This window comes from Macaca thibetana, chromosome X, assembly GCF_024542745.1.
Source record: "Macaca thibetana thibetana isolate TM-01 chromosome X, ASM2454274v1, whole genome shotgun sequence".
Classification (NCBI taxonomy): Eukaryota; Metazoa; Chordata; class Mammalia; order Primates; family Cercopithecidae; genus Macaca; species Macaca thibetana.
Genome location: NC_065598.1, coordinates 11,877,528 through 11,899,386, shown reverse-complemented (window position 1 = coordinate 11,899,386; position 21,859 = coordinate 11,877,528). Strand labels below are relative to the sequence as shown.

Here is a 21,859-nt window from a genome sequence, read left to right as displayed (position 1 = left end):
TTTTTGGAAATGCCACTGAAAACCACAATAGGAGACCCCTGTGTACTCATCAGAATGGCTACAATGAAAAAGATACATTAACTAAAAGTGAATCATTCCCATCAATAGTTTCTGATGAAATAGATTAAAAAGATATGTGCAAAGTAAGTTAATCTTTAATAATCTGTAGAGTTTCTAAAAGCATTCTTCAACATTAATTTTTAAGTTCATAATCCCATGTATCTTTGATATCCACATTGGATTGAATTGAATTCAGTGAAATATCAAGCAAAACATGTGAGTCCAAATATTTTGACTGGTCATACATAGAAAGAACAGTTAATATTTACAAACAAAACTCAGTAGGTTTACAAATTTTGTGATTTTTTAAAAATGATTTTCCTTTAAAGTCAAGCAATTTGTTAAAAAAGGTTTACTGATGTTTACAATAGAGCCTCCTATTAAAATTTCAAAGACATTAAATTTTTTAAAGAAAAAGATACAGAATGGCAAGTGTTGAGCAGAGATGGAAACACAGTTGGAATTCTCACACACTGCTGTAAGAGAATGAATCGGTGTTAACACTTGGGAAAACTGGAAGTCAATACTAAAGTTAAGCCTAAGAAAAATACCTTTTGGCCCAACAGTTACACTCTTAGATATGTACCCAACACATATACACAGACATATTTACCAAATGGCATGTAGTAGGATGTTCACGTCAGCACAATTTGTAATAGGTCATCATTGAAAATGACTCAAATGTCCATCGACAATTTAATGACTAAGTAATTTGTTGTATATTCATTCAATAGAATTCTATAACATTGAGAATAAATGAACTACACCTACATACCACTACACTGATGAAACTCACAAACACAGTGTTGGGTGAAAGAAACTAAATACAAAATAATACATGCTATATGATTCCATTAAAGTTTGAAAAAGGTAACACTAATCTGTGATGTTTGAAGTTAGGATAGACATCAGCCCTGGCTGGGTAGTGGTGCCAAGGAGGCGTGACAGGCTTCAAGTGAGCTAGTAATGCTACGTGTCTTGTTCTAGGATGTAACTGCAAGCAAGTGTGTGCTTACTTTATGAAAATTCCTTGAGTTGTCCACTTATGACTTGCCCGTTTTTCTGTATGTTACACCTTAATAAAAAGTTTACTTTAAAATATTCCCTATTGGGATCTAATTAAACTAAAGAGCTTCTGCACAGCAAAAGAAACTACCATCAGAGTGAACAGTCAACCTACAGAATGGGAGAACATTTTTGCAATCTACTCATCTGACAAAGGGCTAACATCCAGAACCTATAAAGAACTCAATCAAATTTACAAGAAAAAAACAACCCCATCAAAAAGCGGGCAAAGGATATGAATGACACTTCTCAAAAGAAGACATTCATACAGCCAACAGACACATGAAAACATGCTCATCATCACTCGCCATCAGAGAAATGCAAATCAAAACCACAACGAGATACCATCTCACACCAGTTAGAATGGTAATCATTAAAAAATCAGGAAACAACAGGTGCTGGAGAGGATGTGGAGAAATAGGAACACTTTTACACTGTTGGTGGGACTGTAAACTAGTTCAACCATTGTGGAAAACAGTGTGGGAATTCCTCAAGGATCTAGAACTAGAAATACCATTTGACCCAGTCATCCCATTACTGGGGGTATACCCAAAGGATTATAAGTCATGCTGCTATAAAGACACATGCACATGTACATTTCTTGTGGCACTATTCACAATAGCAAAGACTTGGAATCAACCCAAATGTCCATCAGTGACAGACTGGATTAAGAAAATGTGGCACATATACACCATGGAATTCTATGCAGCCATAAAAAAGGATGAGTTTGTGTCCTTTGTAGGGACATGGATGCAGCTGGAAACCATCATTCTCAGCAAACTTTTGCAAGAACAGAAAACCAAACACCGCATGTTCTCACTCATAGGTGGGAACTGAACAATGAGAACACTTGGACACAGAAAGGGGAGCATCACACACCGGGTCCTATTGTGGGGAGGGGTGGGGGAGAGGGATAGCATTAGGAGATATACCTAATGTAAATGATGAGTTAATGGGTTGCAGCACACCAACATGGCACATGTATGCATATGTAACAAACCTGCACATTGTGCACGTGTACCCTAGAACTTAAAGTATAAAAAAAAAGAAAGAAAGATGACTGTAAAAAAAAAATTCCCTATTTTTTTGAAATGATGGAGATCATCACTAGGTTGTCCCCCAGTTGAAACAAAAATGTCCAAGACTGAAATCACCAAGTCTGCGAACTGTTTATCTACAGGCTGCTGAGAAATTCAAGCATAAAGAACCAAGTCACATGCTCCTCTATTTTTAATTGGCGGGGGAGGGGCTGTGCCAACGGTGCAATAAAGTAAGTCATCAGAAATGGTGGCTTTCCAAATAGCAGCAAGATCTACAAATTTCGTAGAACTCTCCATTATGCAATGCTTTCTAGAAAGAACTGTAGCACAGTCACACTTTTTTTTTTTTTTTTTGAGACCGAGTCTCACTCTGTCACCACGCTGGAGTACAGTTGCACGAACTTGGCTCATTCAACCTCCGACTTCCCAGTTCAAGCTATTCTCCCACCTCAGCCTCCCGAGTAGCTGATTACAGGCACATACTACCACACCCAGCTACTTTTTGTATTTTTAGTAGAGACATGGTTTCACCATGTTGGCCAGGACGGTCTCCATCTCCTGACCTTGTGATCTGCCCACCTTGGCCTCCCAAAGTGCTGGGATTATGGGCGTGAGCCACCGTGCCCGGCCGATAATCACACATTATAGGCAAGCACATCTTCTCCAAATATTTTCTTATTTCTTGCCATTCTCTCCTTTGCACACATCTTGCTTTGTCATTATGTACCTTTTTTCAAGGGTTTAATCAATAGATTTAAAAACGCTCATTCTAAAACAACTTTCCATGAACCTTTTTCTACTCTGAGATTTTCCTTGCTCACCTCCAGTTTTCATTTCCTGTCTCTTGACCTGTTTTTAACTTATTACAAAGTTAATTTGAAATGTCTAACCTGCTTCAACATTCAGTTCATATCAGGGTAGTTTTAATCAAAAACATTTTGAAAATTTAATTAAATATGAGACAGTTTATCTCAGCCCACTATTGTAGTTCCAAAACAACTTTCCTTTTCAATAAAGATGAGGTCACAATGACTGAAGCAGATGTTAGACCCCTATGAACAATTCTCACAAATGAATCTGGTGCTTTATCTTCTGAAATCTGGCCAAGAAAACAGGCCAGAAGTTTTGCACTTAAGACCAATACAACCATAAAGGAAATCTAAAATTTGAAAATTAGAAAAAAAATGCTCTCTCGTGTTTAAATTATGAAAATTAAAAGGCCCATAATATTAAAAAAAATTAAAAATCAAATCCTATAGGATAAAGGGAATAAGAAACAAAAGGAAAATGTTTCTCCCTCCTTCTTGTTCCATAAATTATACAGCTATATGATCTGTTTTCTTTGTGTTTTGCTGCTGATAATTATATACATTTTTTGAACTTCTAGTAGTTACCTTTATTAGTGTATTATATGTTTAAACATCTGTTTCATGTGTTACTAATTTTAGACAGGGTCTATTAACAATCAACTCTAAGAGAAATCAATGCACATCGCTTCCTCTTAACTCCCCTTCCTGCTCCATTGTCAATTTCAATTTGCTATATTATGTTTTATGTTACTCACTGGTTATCTCTGGGATTTTCATCATTGCATTTATAATATAATTTAAACCTCTATTGCTTCATATATTCATTTTAGGCAGTATCTTTTTACTCCTGACTATGAAATATGAGGAAATCCACATCCCTGAATGTTTCCCACATCCTCTCCTGCCATGAAATTTTGTTAATGCTACATAAATTATTGAATTATTAATGACCCATTAGGAAGACATACAATATTTGCATTCTCTTCTGTAATCCTGCTTCACACAATTGGTTAGACCTTTGATTGAACTGGACATAATGCTCATTTAATCTTCTATATTAATTTCTTGTTGAAGAGATCTCAGAATCAAGGTTTTTGTTTCAAGAGACCTCATAAATGTCATATTCAGTTACATGCTCAAAAATGTCTCTTTTTTGCCTTTCTACTGAATGGCAATTTGGCTGAGCGAAAGAGTCTTGGCTTTCGCTGCTGTTTTCCCACGACATCATAGCTGTTAGGCTACTCAAGACTAGGCTTAGAATCCTATGGAGGACTCCAGAGGGAGCCTTACTAATCAACTCCCTCGCTCCCCAGGTGACTTGCTTTTGATCACATCGGGACTTACAGGATTCTTTATCCTCCTCACCATCTTCAGTGCAAATAGAAGGTCTGCATATGGTTTGTGGGGGAGATTTGTGCATGTTTGTGAAGATTTCATGTTTTAAAACTTCTTTCCCTTTGGCTGAGATAAACTTCTGCATACTTGACTGCCACCCACTGCTCCCCTCCACACAGCACCTCTACCAGCTGGCCTGGCCTGCTGCACACACTGCATGTCTGAGTGACTCCTCCTTCAACCTTACCTCACCATGGCTCTCTAGGGGGGACAGAGATACCCACACCCAAAGCCTACTCTTTCAGGCCCACTTGCTGGGCCTTTCCCATCTGCCTCCCCAATTTATGGAGCTCTCCCTTTTATTCTAGTCCCCTGTGTTTAGGCTAAACATCATTGTGACAATTCCATATTGACGTTGGTAGCTTTGGATGTTAGTTTGACAAACTTTTATAGCTTGCTTCCTTGGTTTCATTAAACATGGTGTTTTTGCTTTGCATTTTTTTTTGTTGTTGCTGTTTCCCATTACTTTATGAGGGGAATATTATAACTCTGACATCTTTAAGCAAATTTCTCCATTATTCGATTTACAGAAGTTTTGGGTTCCATAAAGTAAGACCAGCCTTAGCCTATAGACAGATGAATTATTTACTTTCATTTGGTTTTAATTAGTTTATGGTCAAAGTGTGTTTTTTAAATGACCCCTTTTTTCCCCAGGTCTTCTGGACAGTGAAGGCTTATTCAAGGTCCACTTTTTTTCTTTTTCTTTCTTTTCTTTCTTTTTTTTTTTTTTTTTTTTGGAAGCATTTCCTTCAGTCTTTGCTTATTGGAAAGTGGGGAACCCAGGACAAGTGTCTTCAGTTCTCACTGCAGGTGACAAGAAATTACCTGGGCCCTCCTGTGTATTTTACCTTTGGGCACGGTTGGAATTCCCAGGGAGTCCCCATTTCTTCTCTCTCTTCTAGCATGAGAAATGAAATCACAAAGCAGCCTCATTCTCTGCCTCCCTCTCACTCATAGAAATATGACAGACAGTGAATGCTTCTCTGAGAGTTTCCTTTACTTATGACCTAAGTAAGCTCAGAGGTTGACTTCAGTGGATGGAGAATGCTGAACATCTAAATAGGGTCATCAGCTGATTGCAACAAAAGCTTCATCAATGTAAAATCTACAATTTCATTTCCAACCATGGTTCGTTGTTAAAATAAGTTGCTGACCGCTCAGTGTAAGGGTTTGTAACTGTTTTTAAGTGATGATATAGAAATAACTTATGTTATCAGCCCTCATGAATTTAATCTAGTGAAATCTATCCTTAATACTTTGAGTTTTCCTGCTAAACAACTGTTCATAAATTAGATTTCCCCAGCAGGAAAAAATAAGTTCAATATATGGATATCAAATATATATTTACACATGAAATACTGCTTCAAATGAAAATTGATGGTATTATTTTAAATTACATAATTCTGCTTGCAAAAATTTGCAATAATAATGAAATATATTATAAAATATCTGTATATATATAATAATACAACATTTATAAAAACTGAAAATTAAAAAATAAAACTAAGCACATTTCACTGTAATATTTAAAAATAATGGCTTCCACTGTGATGAACAATTTAAATAATAATTTAAATGAACTGATACTACCTTAGATGACAGACCAAAATTCAATATTGTGACACTTCTATGAAATAATTAGAATGAGTAAAAATTTTACTTATTATTATTTACTATTTGTTAATATTTCCTCTCAAAAATTATCACCTATGTTTTCACATGTATAATTCAACTAATTCTGGGCTGAATTTTTATGTCAATATTATAAGGTACTTTTAAAAATTCAAGATCAGGCATTGTGGTTCATGCCTGTAATCCCAGACCTTCGGGAGGCCAAGGCGGGAAAAACATTTGAAGCCAGGAGTTCAATACCTGTCTGGGCAACAGAATGAGACCTTGTCGCTACTAAAATAATAATAATAAAAAAAAATTAGCCCAGCATGGTGGTGTGTACCTGTTGAACTAGCTACTTGGGAGGCTGAGGCAGAAGGATCACTTGAGCACAGGAGTTTAAGGCTGCAGTGAGCTATGGTCACGCCACTGCACTCCAGCCTGGGTGACAGAGCAAGATCCTATCTAAAAAAAAAAAAAGCATAAAAAATAAAAATTCTAGATATTATAAGATGATAAACAGTGCCAGAATTCTTATAACAAATGGCCATGGAAAAGATTAAATATATAAAATATTAAAGACATATTCTAGAAAGAATATCAAATTTATCTAGCCTGCATTCCTGTACTCAAATCTGAAGAAAGGAGCTTTTCTTCAATCAGATTATATAATTAAACACAATATTCCCAACCAGGGTGAATCACTATATTATTACAGCCACCCCCAATTAAGCGCACGAAAAGAGAATTATACAACCACTTTTGTGGCAATGAAAAATATTACTCATGTTAACTACTTGTCTCAGAAGAGTGGATAATAGATTCCACATAATTTCATATCCTATTTGTAAATGCCAATTCTACTGGTATGAATTAGTAAAAATGTCGTTTAAGATTTAAGGTGACTTTTTAAGAGAAGGGGATATTATTATAATATTATTTTGGGAAATAATGAAAGCATCCATTTGAATCGCTAAAAATTGTAATTGGTACCCTCCCTCAACAAATAAAGGGGCAAATCAAGAAGGTAACTGGCCGGGCGCAGTGGCTCACGCCTGTAATCCCATCACTTTGGGAGGCCGAGGTGGGCAGATCACGAGGTCAGGAGATCGAGACCATACTGGTGAATGTGGTGAAACCCTGTCTCTACTAAAAATCCAAAAAAAATAGCCAGGCGTGGTGGCGGGCGCCTGTAGTCCCAGCTACTTGGGAGGCTGAGGCAGGAGAATGGCGTGAACCCGGGAGGTGGAGCTTGCAGTGAGCCGAGATGCTGCCACTGCACTCCAGCCTGTGCAACAGAGTGAGACTCCGTCTCAAAAAAAAAAAAAAAGGGACTGAAGAATAAAAAAGTATGCTCCATTTTTGGCAGATCTAGGAGGCCGACTCCAAATTATTTGTAATGGGTGCTAAAAGCAGTGGCATATGTACAGAAGGTATGCTGGGCAAAAAGGGAGGGAATATACTTAAATCATTATTAATAATCTACACAGCGGTTCTCTGGAGTAGGTATTATTTTGCCAGTTTTACATATATGGCAATCTAAGCAAATAAATTATATAAGTTTGCCAAGGTTTCAGCAGGAATGATTGAGAAAGTTTGAACTTCAACCCAGGACTCTTTCTAAGCCTACTATGCTCAGAGCCTTATCTATAATACATTCCCAATCCCCCAATATAACAATTTCAGATTGGGCTCTGCCTTCCTCTCCCTTATTTACATAATCCCAATGCAACCTATTTTTTTTTTTCCTGCAAACACTATCATCCCAAGAAACACTTTACACTTATTCCCTGGTGAATCATAATGCTATTTCATTCATGATAATTTTCTATTAACCATCAGCTTGCCATCCCAACAACATACCATATCTTTGCTTACTAGTTTGTTTTTCTACAACTGGCTTCAAACTTTTGCATAGTTTAAGACAATTACACTAATCTTTACTTAGCATTTACCCTTCCAATATACTTTTAAAAAAAAACTAGAGATTTTAAAATTCTCATACAAAAGGTATTTCAAAGGCAAAATTACATCTCAAATCTTAAGAGTATTTCTCTTAAGCTTTACTGTTTGTAAAGAAGATTTCTTTTCTTTTTCCTTATAGATTTCTTGTTCAAAAAGTAGCTTAATCAATGCTTTTCATGAATTCAGAGAAAAAGTTATTCTTGGGCTCTTTGTCAAATTCCTAAGCCTTAAGCATGCCATATATTGTTGTATTTTAAAGAGCTAGAGAGATTAATAATGTTTTATGAGATGTGAATAGATTTAGAGTTCAATAAAGTACAGAATTAACAGGATTGAACTACATTGGCTCAATTAGTGACAAATTAGATTTGCTACCATCCCTCCCAGTCTCCCAATATCCACAAATCATGTGTTCATATCACAAAATGTAGACTGATCCAATGGGGAATTGGCAGTGGGTAATAAAAATCAGCAACATGAGGAATTGCAAACGTTCCCCAGTTCTCCAAGCATTCACCATCATTAGCCCTGGTTGACAGTTCTATCCATGTTTCTCCGGGTAGAAGCCCAGTACCACCTGGGCTATTGGGAAAGTTACTCAGCCTTTCTGAATTTGCTAGAAAAAGGGTTACAGGTGCAATTTTTAGAAGAAAAGGAAGCATCTTCTTAAACTGATGCTAAAATAGATCTGAAAGGCAAGGTCACACACATCCATAACCAGGCTGTGAGCACTCACCCACCTCTCTCACCATCACACATTACAGGAGGTGGGGGACTGCTTCCTTTTACACAGTCTACTCACCCACCCACCCATCTACTAATTCATCCATCCGTCCATCCATCCATCCATCCATCCTTTCATCTGTATGTTCATCCATCCATTCATTCATTCATTCATTCATCCATCAATCCAGCCATCTTTCCATCCATTATTCATGTACCCACTGAATGCCTGACTGGGATGAGGCCTGGAATTTCTTGTACTCATTTTTAACCAGATTTAACTTTTATCTTTGAACAAATAAACAAACCAACAGACACATGAAAAAGTGCTCATCATCACTGGCCATCAGAGAAATGCAAATCAAAACCACAATGAGATACCATCTCACACCAGTTAGAATGGCAATCATTAAAAAGTCAGGAAACAACAGGTGCTGGAGAAGATGTGGAGAAATAGGAACACTTTTACACTGTTGGTGGGATTGTAAACTAGTTCAACCATTATGGAAAACAGTATGGCGATTCCTCAAGGATCTAGAACTAGAAGTACCATATGACCCAGCCATCCCATTACTGGGTATATACCAAAAGGATTATAAATCATGCTGCTATAAAGACACATGCACACGTATGTTTATTGCGGCACTATTCACAATAGCAAAGACTTGGAATCAACCCAAATGTCCATCAGTGACAGACTGGATTAAGAAAATGTGGCACATATACACCATGGAATACTATGCAGCCATAAAAAAGGATGAGTTCGTGTCCTTTGTAGGGACATGGATGCAGCTGGAAACCATCATTCTCAGCAAACTTTTGCAAGAACAGAAAACCAAATACTGCATGTTCTCACTCATAGGTGGGAACTGAACAATGAGATCACTTGGACTCAGGAAGGGGAACATCATACACCGGGGCCTATCATGGGGAGGGGGGAGGGGGGAGGGGTTGCATTGGGAGTTATACCTGATGTAAATGATAAGTTGATGGGTGCTGATGAGTTGATGGGTACAGCATGCCAACATGGCACAAGTATACATATGTAACAAACCTGCACGTTATGCACATGTACCCTAGAACTTAAAGTATAATAATAATAATAATTTTTAAAAAAACCTTGAAGGAGTTTGATTACTATTTTTTTTCCTGCTTTGTGTGTGCTTAGAGGGGGGTGCAAGGATGGGTAAAGGAGATTTTCAGAGTTAGATTTATTCTCCCTCCCCACTATGGTGGATCAGGGGAGATCTCCATACACTTGGAATTTAGCACTTGCCATCTACTGAAGGCTGCAAAAACAACAACAAAAAGCCAGAAACAGCCTCCAAAGAAAGTCAACACAACTTGTCTGCAAAGGTCAGTGAAATCTCACTAAAGTACAAAAAGATAAATGCTCTTTGGTTAGGAATCTGCTGTATATGATTTATTGAATGGGGCTCAGTACTATTTCAATACTTAGTATTATAAAATCAGCATTTTCCTGACAGGGTCAAAGCATTAAAACTCATCCTCTCTGACTTCCTAATGATGGTGAATAATAAAGAATATGAGTTGGTTTTGACAAAGACTGCAAATGGGGATGCGAGTGAGGTCTAATGTAATATCAAAAGATTTTTAAAAGTGGGGGAGAGTCTGCTGGCTGAGAGAAAGAAGAGGAGAGAAGACATGGAATTTGAGCAGTACTGGAGGGAGTAGGATTTGGAAAACAGAGAAAGTTGAATGATAATTAGGGGAAAGTTTTGCAGTGAAATGTGATGACCCCCACATCTCACACACATACTTTCACACTGAATGACCTCAAGACCTTCAGCAAAGACCTACATTGATTTTGCAAGGCTTCCCGGTGTTGTGTTTGTGTGCTTTATTTTTATTTTTTGAATAGTGGAGCCTGCTGAGGTGAGCCTTAGGCAAAAGCAGGCAGTCTAGATAGACACCAGTGATGTGTACTAAGGGACTTGAGAGTGAAAAACAAAAGAGGCACTAACAGAAGCCAATTCAAAGCCCGCTTGGGGCAACTGCTCTTCCAAACAACTTTAGTCACATAGTACTTTTACCAATTCCAAATTAAATTAAGGGAATGCATACATTAATAAAACACCAAATAACAGCTTCATAATTTCTCTGGCAACATACGATGCTGCTTATAAAGGAAAATGACTTTGGGACATAAATACGGAAGGGGAAACCTACTTTCAGGTTTTGTTCATGAACTTAGTAATATGAGGCTGCCGTTGAGGTCATGCTGCTGTAGTGATTTTCTCCAAAGCAATGGCAAACATGGAGACCAATAAATAAGCGTCATCAGCACTCACAACCTCAAGCTCATGATAAATCATGTGCAGGTAAAAAACGCTGATGTGAGAAAAGAGGTCAGCGACAGTTTCACATATTAAAAATTACATTAACTATCAAATAACGAATATAGACAAATGGAATATGCTCCTAGTAATCTCCTGATCAATCCTGACCTGTTCTCAGGAAGAGGTGAGTGGTTTTTCATCAGCCGCCTTCTCTTCATTTCTCTTCCCCTCTAGACATCCCTCTTAGCAATTTCAACTCTCACATTCCTAGAGGTGACTCCTAAGTACATTTATAGGCCTGACCTCTTTCTTGAGCTCCAGACCCAGATTTCTAACTGACCTGCTGGGCCCAGCCAGATGGATGGCCTGCTGATGCCTCCCAATCAGCAGGGCCAAAATAGAATTCATTCACCCAGGCTCTGCTGCATCTCCCCTCTTTGTGAATTAGAAAATCAAAGTACAGAGGCTAATCCACCAGTCCAAGGTCACTCAGTAACCAGTAACGGACAGGGTCAGAATTTGAATTCTGAGGTCCTACTTCCAAATCCCATCCCTACCTCATTCATCTTTCTCCTTTTCACTGCTACCATCCTGCCGTCAATTGACTGTCTCTCCAGTGGAGTGACACAGTGACCGCACCTGGTCTCTTCTCCCCAAGTCACTTGTCTTTCTTTTCCTTCCTTTCCCGTTTATGGGTCCTCACTCATGGGTTTTGAACTCTGATCACATCATTCCACTTCTAAGTAGTAAGGCATCATCGCAGTTATATTTATGGCCTTGGAAACCAGGCTTCCTCATTTGAACCCCAGCTCTATCTCTTACTGGCTATGTGATGTTGGGCAAGTTCATCTCTCTGTATACTTGGTTTCCCAATCTGTGAAATGGGAATGGTTATATGACACACCACCTTATCATGAGGAATAAATGAATTGATATGTATAAAATGGACACATGGCTAGTGAGACATCAAGATCTGCTAAATGAATTATGAATTAATTTTCTCAGTTTGGTCTTTGCAGCTCTCTATAAAGTGACCCTTAACTCCTTTAACCACATTATATCATACACATGGCATTCCTATCAGGTTGATCTGACACTGCTCAACAAACATTTGCTTTCTACTTTCCTGCCTCTGTTATTTTTCCAAATATTTCCTTAGCTTTGGATGGCCTTCCCAGTGTGAGCTTGTCATTCATAACCAAGCTTCAATGTCCTCTTCTCAGCTAGAATAGACCACACCCACCTGTGACCCTATCAAGGGTGCCAGTTCCAGGTCATGCTGTATTTGAATTTCCTGCTCTTTCACTGATAGTTGTTACCCTGGGAAAGTCACTTAATCTCTTGATGCCTCAATTTCTTAATGGGGATTAAAATAGCACTTTTTTTATAGGGTCTTGATTGCCAAACTATGTACACTATGTGTACAGAGCACTGAATATCACCTGGCTCAGAGAAACATTCAATAAGTACGAGCAATTGCGAGGGTGGCACCAAGATGGCTAAATAGGAACAGCTCCAGCCTCCAGCTCCCAGTGTCAGCGACACAGAAGATGGGTGATTTCTGCATTTCCAACTGAGATACCGGGTTCATCTCACTGGAGTGTGTCAGACAGTGGGGTGCAGGACAGTGGGTACAGCCCAACGAGTGAGAGCCAAAGCAGGGCGAGGCATTACCTCACCTGGGAAGCACAAGGGGGAAGGGAATTCCCTTTCCTAACCAAGGGAAACCATGACACACAACACCTGGGAAATCCGGTCATGCCCACCCTAATACTGCGCTTTACCAAGGGTCTTAGCAAATGGCACACCAGGAGATTATATCCTGCACCTGGCTTGGAGGGTCCCACGCCCACGGAGCCTCCCTCATTGCTGGCACAGCAGTCTGAGATCTAACTGTAAGGTGGCAGCGAGGCTTGGGGAGGGGCACCCGCCATTGCTGAGGCTTGAGTAGGTAAACAAAGCAGCTGGGAAGCTCAAACTGGGTGGAGCCCACCACAGCTCAAGGAGGCCTGCTTGCCTCTGTAGACTGCACCACTGGGGACAGGGCATAGCCAAACAAAAGGCAGCAGAAACCTCTGCAGATGTAAATGTCCCTGTCGGACAGCTTTAAAGAGAGTAGTGGTTTTCCCAGCATGGAGTTTGAGAACTGAGAACGGACATATCACCTGCTCAAGTGGGTCCCTGATTCCCAAGTAGCCTAACTGAGAGACATCCCCCACTAGGGGCAGACTGACACCTCATACTTCACACGGCCAGGTACACCTCTGAGACGAAGCTTCCAGAGGAATGATCAGGCAGCAACATTTGCTGTTCAGCAATATTTACTCTTCTGCAGCCTCCACTGCTGATACCCAGGCAAACAGTCTGGAGTGGACCTCAAGCAAACTCCAACAAACCTGCAGCTGAGGGTCCTGACTGTTAGAAGGAAAACTAACAAACAGAAAGGACATCCACACCAAAACCCATCTGTACGTCACCATCATCAAAGACCAAAGGTAGATAAAACCACAAAGATGGGGAAAAAGCAGTGCAGAAAAGCTGAAAATTCTAAACATCAGAGCGACTCTCCCCATCCAAAGGAATGCAGCTCCTCACCAGCAATGGAACAAAGCTGGATGGAGAATGACTTTGATGAGTTGAGAGAAGAAGGCTTCAGACGATCAAACTTCTCTGAGCTAAAGGAGGAAGTACGAACCCAGTGCAAAGAAACTAAAAACCCTGAAAAAAGATTTGACGAATGGCAAACTGGAATAATCAATGTAGAGAAGTCCCTAAATGACCTGATAGAGATGAAAACCATGACACGAGAACTACGTGACAAATGCACAAGCTTCAGTAACCGACTGGAGCAACTGGAAGAAAGAGTATCAGTGACTGAAGATCAAATGAATGAAATGAAGGGAGAAGAGAAGTTTAGAGAAAAAAGAGTAAAAAGAAATGAGCAAAGCCTCCAAGAAATATGGGATTATGTGAAAAGACCAAATCTACATCTGATTGGTGTACTTGAAAGTGGCGGGGAGAATGGAACCAAGTTGGAAAACATTCTGCAGGATATTATCCAGGAGAACTTCCCCAACCTAGCAAGACAGGCCAACATTCAAATTCAGCAAATACAGAGAATGCCACAAAGATACTCCTCGAGAAGAGCAACTCCAAGACACATAATTGTCAGATTCACCAAAGTTGAAATGAAGGAAAAAACATTAAGGGCAGCCAGAGAGAAAGGTCGGGTTACACACAAAGGGAAGCCCATCAGACTAACAGCAGATCTCTTGGCAGAAACTCTCCAAGCCAGAAGAGAGTGGGGGCCAATATTCAACATTCTTAAAGAAAAGAATTTTCAACACAGAATTTCATATGCAGCCAAACTAAGTTTCATAAGTGAAGGAGAAATAAAATCCATTACAGACAAGCAAATGCTGAGAGATTATGTCACCACCAGGCCTGCCCTACAAGAGCTCCTAAAGGAAGCACTAAACACGGAAAGGAACAACCAGTACCAGCCACTGCAAAAACATGCCAAATTGTAAAGACCATCGATGCTAGGAAGAAACTGCATCAACTAACGAGCAAAATAAACAGTTAACAACATAAAGACAGGATCAAGTTCACACATAACAATATTAACCTTAAATGTAAATGGGCTAAATGCTCCAATTAAAAGACAGAGACTGCAAATTGGATAAAGAGTCAAGACCCATCAGTTTGCTGTATTCTAGAGACCCATCTCATGTGCAGAGACACACATAGGCTCCAAATAAAGGAACAGAGGAAGATCTACCAAGCACATGGAAAACAAAAAAAGGCAAGGGTTGCAATCCTAGTCTCTGATAAAACAGACTTTAAACCATGAAAGATCAAAAGAGACAAAGAAGGCCATTACATAATGGTAAAGGGATCAATTCAACAAGAAGAGCTAACTATCCTAAATATATATGCACCCAATACAGGAGCACCCAGATTCATAAAGCAAGTCCTTAGAGACTTACAAAGAGACTTAGACTCCCACACAATAATAACGAGAGACTTTAACACCCCACTGTCAACATTAGACAGATCAACGAGACAGAAAGTTAACAAGGATATCCAGGAATTGAACTCAACTCTGCAGCAAGCAGACCTAATAGACATCTACAGAACTCTTCACCCCAAATCAACAGAATATACATTCTTCTCAGCACCATATCGCACTTATTCCAACATTGACCACATAGTTGGAAGTAAAGCACTCCTCAGCAAATGTACAAGAACAGAAATTATAACAAACTGTCTCTCAGACCACAGGGCAATCAAAGTAGAACTCAGGATTAAGAAACTCAGTCAAAACCGCTCAACTACATGGAAACTGAACAACCTGCTCCTGAATGACTACTGGGTACATAATGAAATGAAGGCAGAAATAAAGATGTTCTTTGAAACCAATGAGAACAAAGGTACAACATACCAGAATCTCTGGGACATATTTAAAGCAGTGTGTAGAGGGAAATTTATAGCACTAAATGCCCACAAGAGAAAGCAGGAAAGATCTAAAATGGACACCCTAATATCACAATCAAAAGAACTAGGGAAGCATGAGCAAACACATTCAAAAGCTAGCAGAAGGCAAGAAATAACTAAGATCACAGCAGAACTGAAGGAGATAGAGACACAAAAAACTCTCCAAAAAATCAATGAATCCAGGAGCTGGTTTTTTGAAAAGATCAACAAAATTGATAGACCGCTAGCAAGACTAATAAAGAAGAAAAGAGAGAAGAAATCAAATAGACAAAACAAAAAATGATAAAGGGATATCACCACCAACCCCACAGAAATACAAACTACCATCAGAGAATACTATAAACACCTCTACACAAATAAAATAGAAAACCTAGAGGAAATGGATAATTTCCTAGACAATTACACTCTCCCAAGACTAAACCAGGAAGAAGTTAAATCCCTGAATAGACCAATAGCAGGCTCTGAAATTGAGGCAATAATTAATAGCCTACCAACCAAAAAAAGTCCAGGACCAGACGGATTCACAGCTGAATTCTACCAGAGGTACAAGGAGGAGTTGGTACCATTCCTTCTGAAACTATTCCAATCAATAGAAAAAGAGGGAATCCTCCCTAGCTCATTTTATGAGGCCAACATCATCCTGATACCAAAGCCTGGCAGAGACACACACACACACACACACAAAGAGAATTTTAGACCAATAACCCTGATGAACATCCATGCAAAAATCCTCAATAAAACACTGGCAAACGAAATCCAGCAGCACATCTAAAAGCTTATCCACCATGATCAAGTGGGCTTCATCCCTGGGATGCAAGGCTGGTTCAACATTCGCAAATCAATAAATGTAATCCAGCATATAAACCGAACCAAAGACAAAAACCACATGATTATCTTAATAGATGCAGAAAAGGCCTTTGACAAAATTTAACAGCCCTTCATGCTAAAAACTCTCAATGAATTCGGTATTGATGGAACGTATCTCAAAATAATAAGAGCTATTTATGACAAACCCACAACCAATATCATACTGAATGGGCAAAAACTGGAAGCATTCCCTTTGAAAACTGGCACAAGACAGGGATGCCCTCTCTCACCACTCCTATTCAACATAGTGTTGGAAGTTCTGGCTAGGGCAATCAGGCAAGAGAAAGAAATCAAGGGTATTCAGTTAGGAAAAGAAGAAGTCAAATTGTCCCTGTTTGCAGATGACATGATTGTATATATTGAAAACCCCATCATCTCAGCCCAAAATCTCCTTAAGCTGATAAGCAACTTCAGCAAAGTCTCAGGATACAAAATCAATGTGTAAAAATCACAAACATTCTTACACACCAGTAACAGACAAACAGAGAGCTAAATCATGAATGAACTCCCATTCACAATAGCTTCAAAGAGAATAAAATACCTAGGAATCCAACTTACAAGGGGTGTAAAGGACCTCTTCAAGGAGAACTACAAACCACTGCTCAGTGAACTAAAAGAGGACACAAACAAATGGAAGAATATACCATGCTCATGGATAGGAAGAATCAATATTGTGAAAATGGCCATACTGCCCAAGGTAATTTATAGATTCAATGCCATCCCCATTAAGGAACCAATGACTTTCTTCACAGAATTAGAAAAAACTGCTTTAAAGTTCATATGGAACCAAAAAAGACCCCGCATTGCCACGACAATCCTAAGGCAAAAGAACAAAGCTGGAGGCATCACGCTACCTGACTTCAAACTATATTACAAGGCTACAGTAGCCAAAACAGTAGGGTACTGGTACCAAAACAGAGATATAGACCAATGGAACAGAACAGAGCCCTCAGAAACAATACCACACATCTACAGCCATCTGATCTTTGACTAACCTGACAAAAACAAGAAATGGGAAAAGGATTCCCTATTTAATAAATGGTGCTGGGAAAATTGGATAGCCATAAGTAGAAAGCTGAAACTGGATCCTTTCCTTACTCCTTATACGAAAATTAATTCAAGATGGATTAGAGACTTAAATATTAGACCTAAAACCATAAAAACCCTAGAAGAAAACCTAGGTAATACCATTCAGGACACAGGCATGGGCAAGGACTTCATGTCTAAAACACCAAAAGCAACGGCAACAAAAGCCAAAATTGACAAATGGGATCTAATTAAACTAAAGAACTTCTGCACAGCAAAAGAAACTACCATCAGAGCGAACAGGCAACCTACAGAATGGGAGAACATTTTTGCAATCTACTCATCTGACAAAGGGCTAATATCCAGAACCTATAAAGAACTCAATCAAATTTACAAGAAAAAAACAACCCCATCAAAAAGTGGGCAAAGGATATGAACAGACACTTCTCAAAAGAAGACACTCATACAGCCAACAGACACATGAAAAAATGCTCATCATCACTGGCCATCAGAGAAATGCAAATCAAAACCATAACGAGATACCATCTCATCTCAGAATGGCAATCATTAAAAAGTCAGGAAATAACACGTGCTGGAGAGGATGTGGAGAAATAGGAACACTTTTACACTGTTGGTGGGACTGTAAACTAGTTCAACCATTGTGGAAAACAGTGTGGCGATTCCTCAAGGATCTAGAGCTAGAAATGCAATTTGACCCAGCCATCCCATTACTGGGGATATATCCAAAGGATTATAAGTCATGCTGCTACAAAGACACATGCACATGTATGTTTATTGCAGCAGTATTTACAATAGCAAAGACTTGGAATCAACCCAAATGTCCATCAGTGACAGACTGGATTAAGAAAATGTGGCACATATACACCATGGAATTCTATGCAGCCATAAAAAAGGATGAATTCATGTTCTTTATAGGGACATGGGTGCAGCTGGAAATCATCATTCTCAGCAAACTCTCGCAAGAAGAGAAAACCAAATACCGCATGTTCTCACTCATAGGTGGGAATTGAACAATGAGATCACTTGGACACAGGAAGGGGAACATCACACACCGGGTCCTATTGTGGGGAGGGGGATGGGGGGAGGGAGAGCATTAGGAGATATACCTAATGTAAATGATGAGTTAATGGGTGCAGCACACCAACATGGCACATGTATACATATGTAACAAACCTGCACATTGTGCACATGTACCCTAGAACATAAAGTATCATAAAAATATAAATAAATAAAATTGCAGCAAAAAAGCACTAGCAATTGCTTATAGAAATATACCTATTTGCTTTCAGTTACGCCTTCCTCTTTTAGATTATGGAACCCTAGAGACAACCGTTATTTTATTCCTTTTACAGTGTCTTGTATTGTAGCTAGCTCCAAGGTAGAATCACCAAAAACTAAATGTTTGTTGAATGAATAAACATCAGTCAACCCATCTGCCTTAGTAGTTAGAGCATAGCAAACGTATGACTGAGGTTCACAAATCTCATTTCTTCTATTGAATATCAATTCTAAAAGATATAGGAGATTTGCCAAAATTCAGAGGCTGAAATCAGTATTTTTCAATAAATTACTTTCTTTCCATTCAGCTTTTTTCCCCTACAGAATTAAGCAGAAAGCAATTCTATATGAGCTTCTAGTTCTGATTAACTATGGTGATCCTGAGGTTTTGGAGTTTTAATTTCAAGAGCCATTAAAATATCTGAAAAGGGACAATTTTTAAAGTTCCTTGAATCACACGTTGTCCATACACTTTGTTGGGAGACATAAAATAATATAGAAGTTTGTGGAAGAGTCATAACAATAGTCAACCAGCAAAAATCAAATGTAATAGAATATTAAGAGCTCAAGGTTTAGAGTCAGAGTTCAAATCTTGGATCTGTCACTTACCAGCTGTGTGACCTCATGCCACTGAACTGCTCTGTGCCTCAGTTTCCTTAACTGTAAGTGGGGACACTAATGCCTGTCTCATAAAACAGCAGAGTGCCTGAAAAATAACAAACACTCAGTAAATGGTGTATGTTAATAACAGTAACAATGGCAACAATAACAATAATTTGGGAAAACAAATTTGATCTTTCCTTTAGTGTCAGTAATCAAGATGTAAAAGTCCTCATGAATTACAAAGCAATCACAATTTGAGTTCTAATAGAATCAGTAACTTACCCATGAAGAAAATAAACAAATGGTTCAAGATAGGGCGATATTTCATTAAGCTTTCTTCCTATGCATCATTGCTTTCTGATAAATTTTTTCGATACATTTCCTAAAATGACACTATTCTGAAGTATTATCACATGCCTTGAAGGTAAAGGGGAATGCTTTGGGATAAAAGTTTTTATGAATAATGGTCCTAGCTCCAGAATTGAAGGCTAAAATAACTTGAAACATCATGGCCTCAAACTCAGTCATTTTAGAGATTTTTAAAACTGACTTGAAAACAAAAAGAAAACAAAAACTCACTAAAGTAAACTAAGCTGAGAACTGGAGGCCTGAAGTTTATAATAAAGTGAAGTTTGTAATTTTCCTGAAATTAAGAGTGAGTCAAGTAAAGAGACTCCCAGTCCTCACTCCAGGATGCTGTCAGCAGAATGTGCTGAATAGTTCAATTGACATGACTGGGATGCCATTTACCTTGAGTGCAGTCAAGGGGAGGCAAAGAACCAAAAAGTCACCTCATTGAAACAGATCAGTTAGGTAGACCATTAGTTACATAGATGAACATTTGTAAAACGTGGAGCAACTAACAAAGGTAAGGAAAGTTTGGAGCCCATTGAAAATCAATGTTGGTGTCAAAATCAAAACCCTAACAAATGAAATAACCTAAAGTGAAGGTCCACAGACTACATAAAAATAATTTTTTTTTTAACTTTAAAATGTGAGCATTCTGAGGAGAGAAATTGTGCAGACCTTGCCTTACTAAGGTAGGGGACAGTGGCTGACCTCACACAGAGACAACTTGTCACATGTACTTCTCAACTAAGATCTCAAGGTTTTCAGAGATCCTTCAGAACTGCGATGGTTCTCTTTGATAACCCTAGTTGGCCTACTAAAGTACAAGCTGCCTACTTTGACCTCTTTCCCAACTAACTAATCAGTTTTCCCCAAAATGTGAACCAACATTCATTGTTCCTAAGCTGGTTTTTCTCTCTCTCTTCTCTCATATAAAGCCACTTTTTGTCTTCTTTATTCTTTGACAATACTCCATAGATCATTTTACGCATAACTAAATGTGCATGCAAATGATTAAACATGCTTGATAAATGCTGAGTATTGAAATGTTGTATCCACTTCCACTGGAAAAACTGACATTTATGCAGTGGTTATTAACTTTTATGATACCATCAACACTGTATTGGTGTGACATGGTTGTAATGAGCCTAAGCAATACTTGGCAATCTGAGAACCCAGTCCTTGAGTGCCAGTAATGGGAAGCCTGTTGCAGATAGCACAGAAGTACTATGAAACTGCAGTCTATCAAGAAGAACAATTCTCAGGAGAGGTTCGAATCAACTTTTAGAATGTGTAGAGGGAAAATCCCATTTACCATTGAGTGGCTTGATTGCTGCCCAAATTTGTTTATTAAGAAATACCATTGGCCGGGCGTGGTGGCTCACGCCTGTAATCCCAGCACTTCGGGAGGCCGAGGTGGGCAGATCATGAGGTCAGGAGTTTGAGACCAGCCTGGCCAATAATGGTGAAACCCTGTCTCTACTAAAAATGTAAAAATTAGCCGGGCATGGTGGTGGCATGTGCCTGTAGTCCCAGCTACTTGGGAAGCTGAGGCAGGAGAATATCTTGAACTCAGGAGGCAGAGGTTGCAGTGAGCCGAGATTGCGCCACCACTACACTCCAGCCTGGGCAATAGAGGGAGATTCTATCTCAGAAAAAAAAAAAAAATCATTAAACTTTGCAATGATGCTGCGGTATATAAGCAAGAATTTGGTCAGGCTATGCCTGATCTCTTACTTCATACTTTCCCAGGAATGTTGAAAGAATGAAATATGCCTGAAATTAATGACCTTGCAAATTGTGTACCTGAACATGGTCAGTGGTTTGACATAGGTTAGTCAGGACTAATGAGAATGTCATCAGTGGGGTTAAAGATGTAAAAAGCAAAGAATACACAATGATGTAAAACATCAAGGCATAAAGGCAAGAACAAAGAAACAAACAAAAACAAATTTCATGTAGTCAAACTATGGTCCATATACAGAAGCCTGGTATCTATAAATGATCACATGCATCCTGTCCTAATATGAGAAAAATGCCTTGGAACATTCAAAAAACATGATTTGGGGTTCAATACATTAAATTTGTCTATATTTTAACCATGTTGAATTTTAAAAATCCTTAGAAGTGAGCCTCTCTAAAATAAGACTAAACTAAAATACTCTGCTCCCAGATGGATGTTCGGTCTGGATTGTAGCCCTTAATTGTTTACTGACAATCTCCCCACCCCCAAGCTCCTTCCCTCCTGCTC

The 21,859-nt window shown here is 38.9% G+C and overlaps 1 protein-coding gene across 9 annotated transcripts in view; it reads right to left on the bottom strand.

The window, feature by feature from the left end:
* The window catches only part of FRMPD4 (FERM and PDZ domain containing 4), an 863,942-nt gene that overhangs the window by 377,329 nt on the left and 464,754 nt on the right, over window positions 1-21,859 (bottom strand). For 5 of the 9 annotated variants that reach the window (XM_050777254.1, XM_050777258.1, XM_050777251.1 and 2 more), the window contains one exon: window positions 19,267-19,363. The exons of the other annotated variants lie outside the window; for them this stretch is intronic. In XM_050777254.1, the coding sequence (XP_050633211.1) occupies window positions 19,267-19,283 (17 nt within the window). In that variant the 5' untranslated portion in view covers window positions 19,284-19,363. The remainder of the gene's footprint in view (window positions 1-19,266; window positions 19,364-21,859) is intronic. 9 annotated transcript variants of the gene reach the window in all.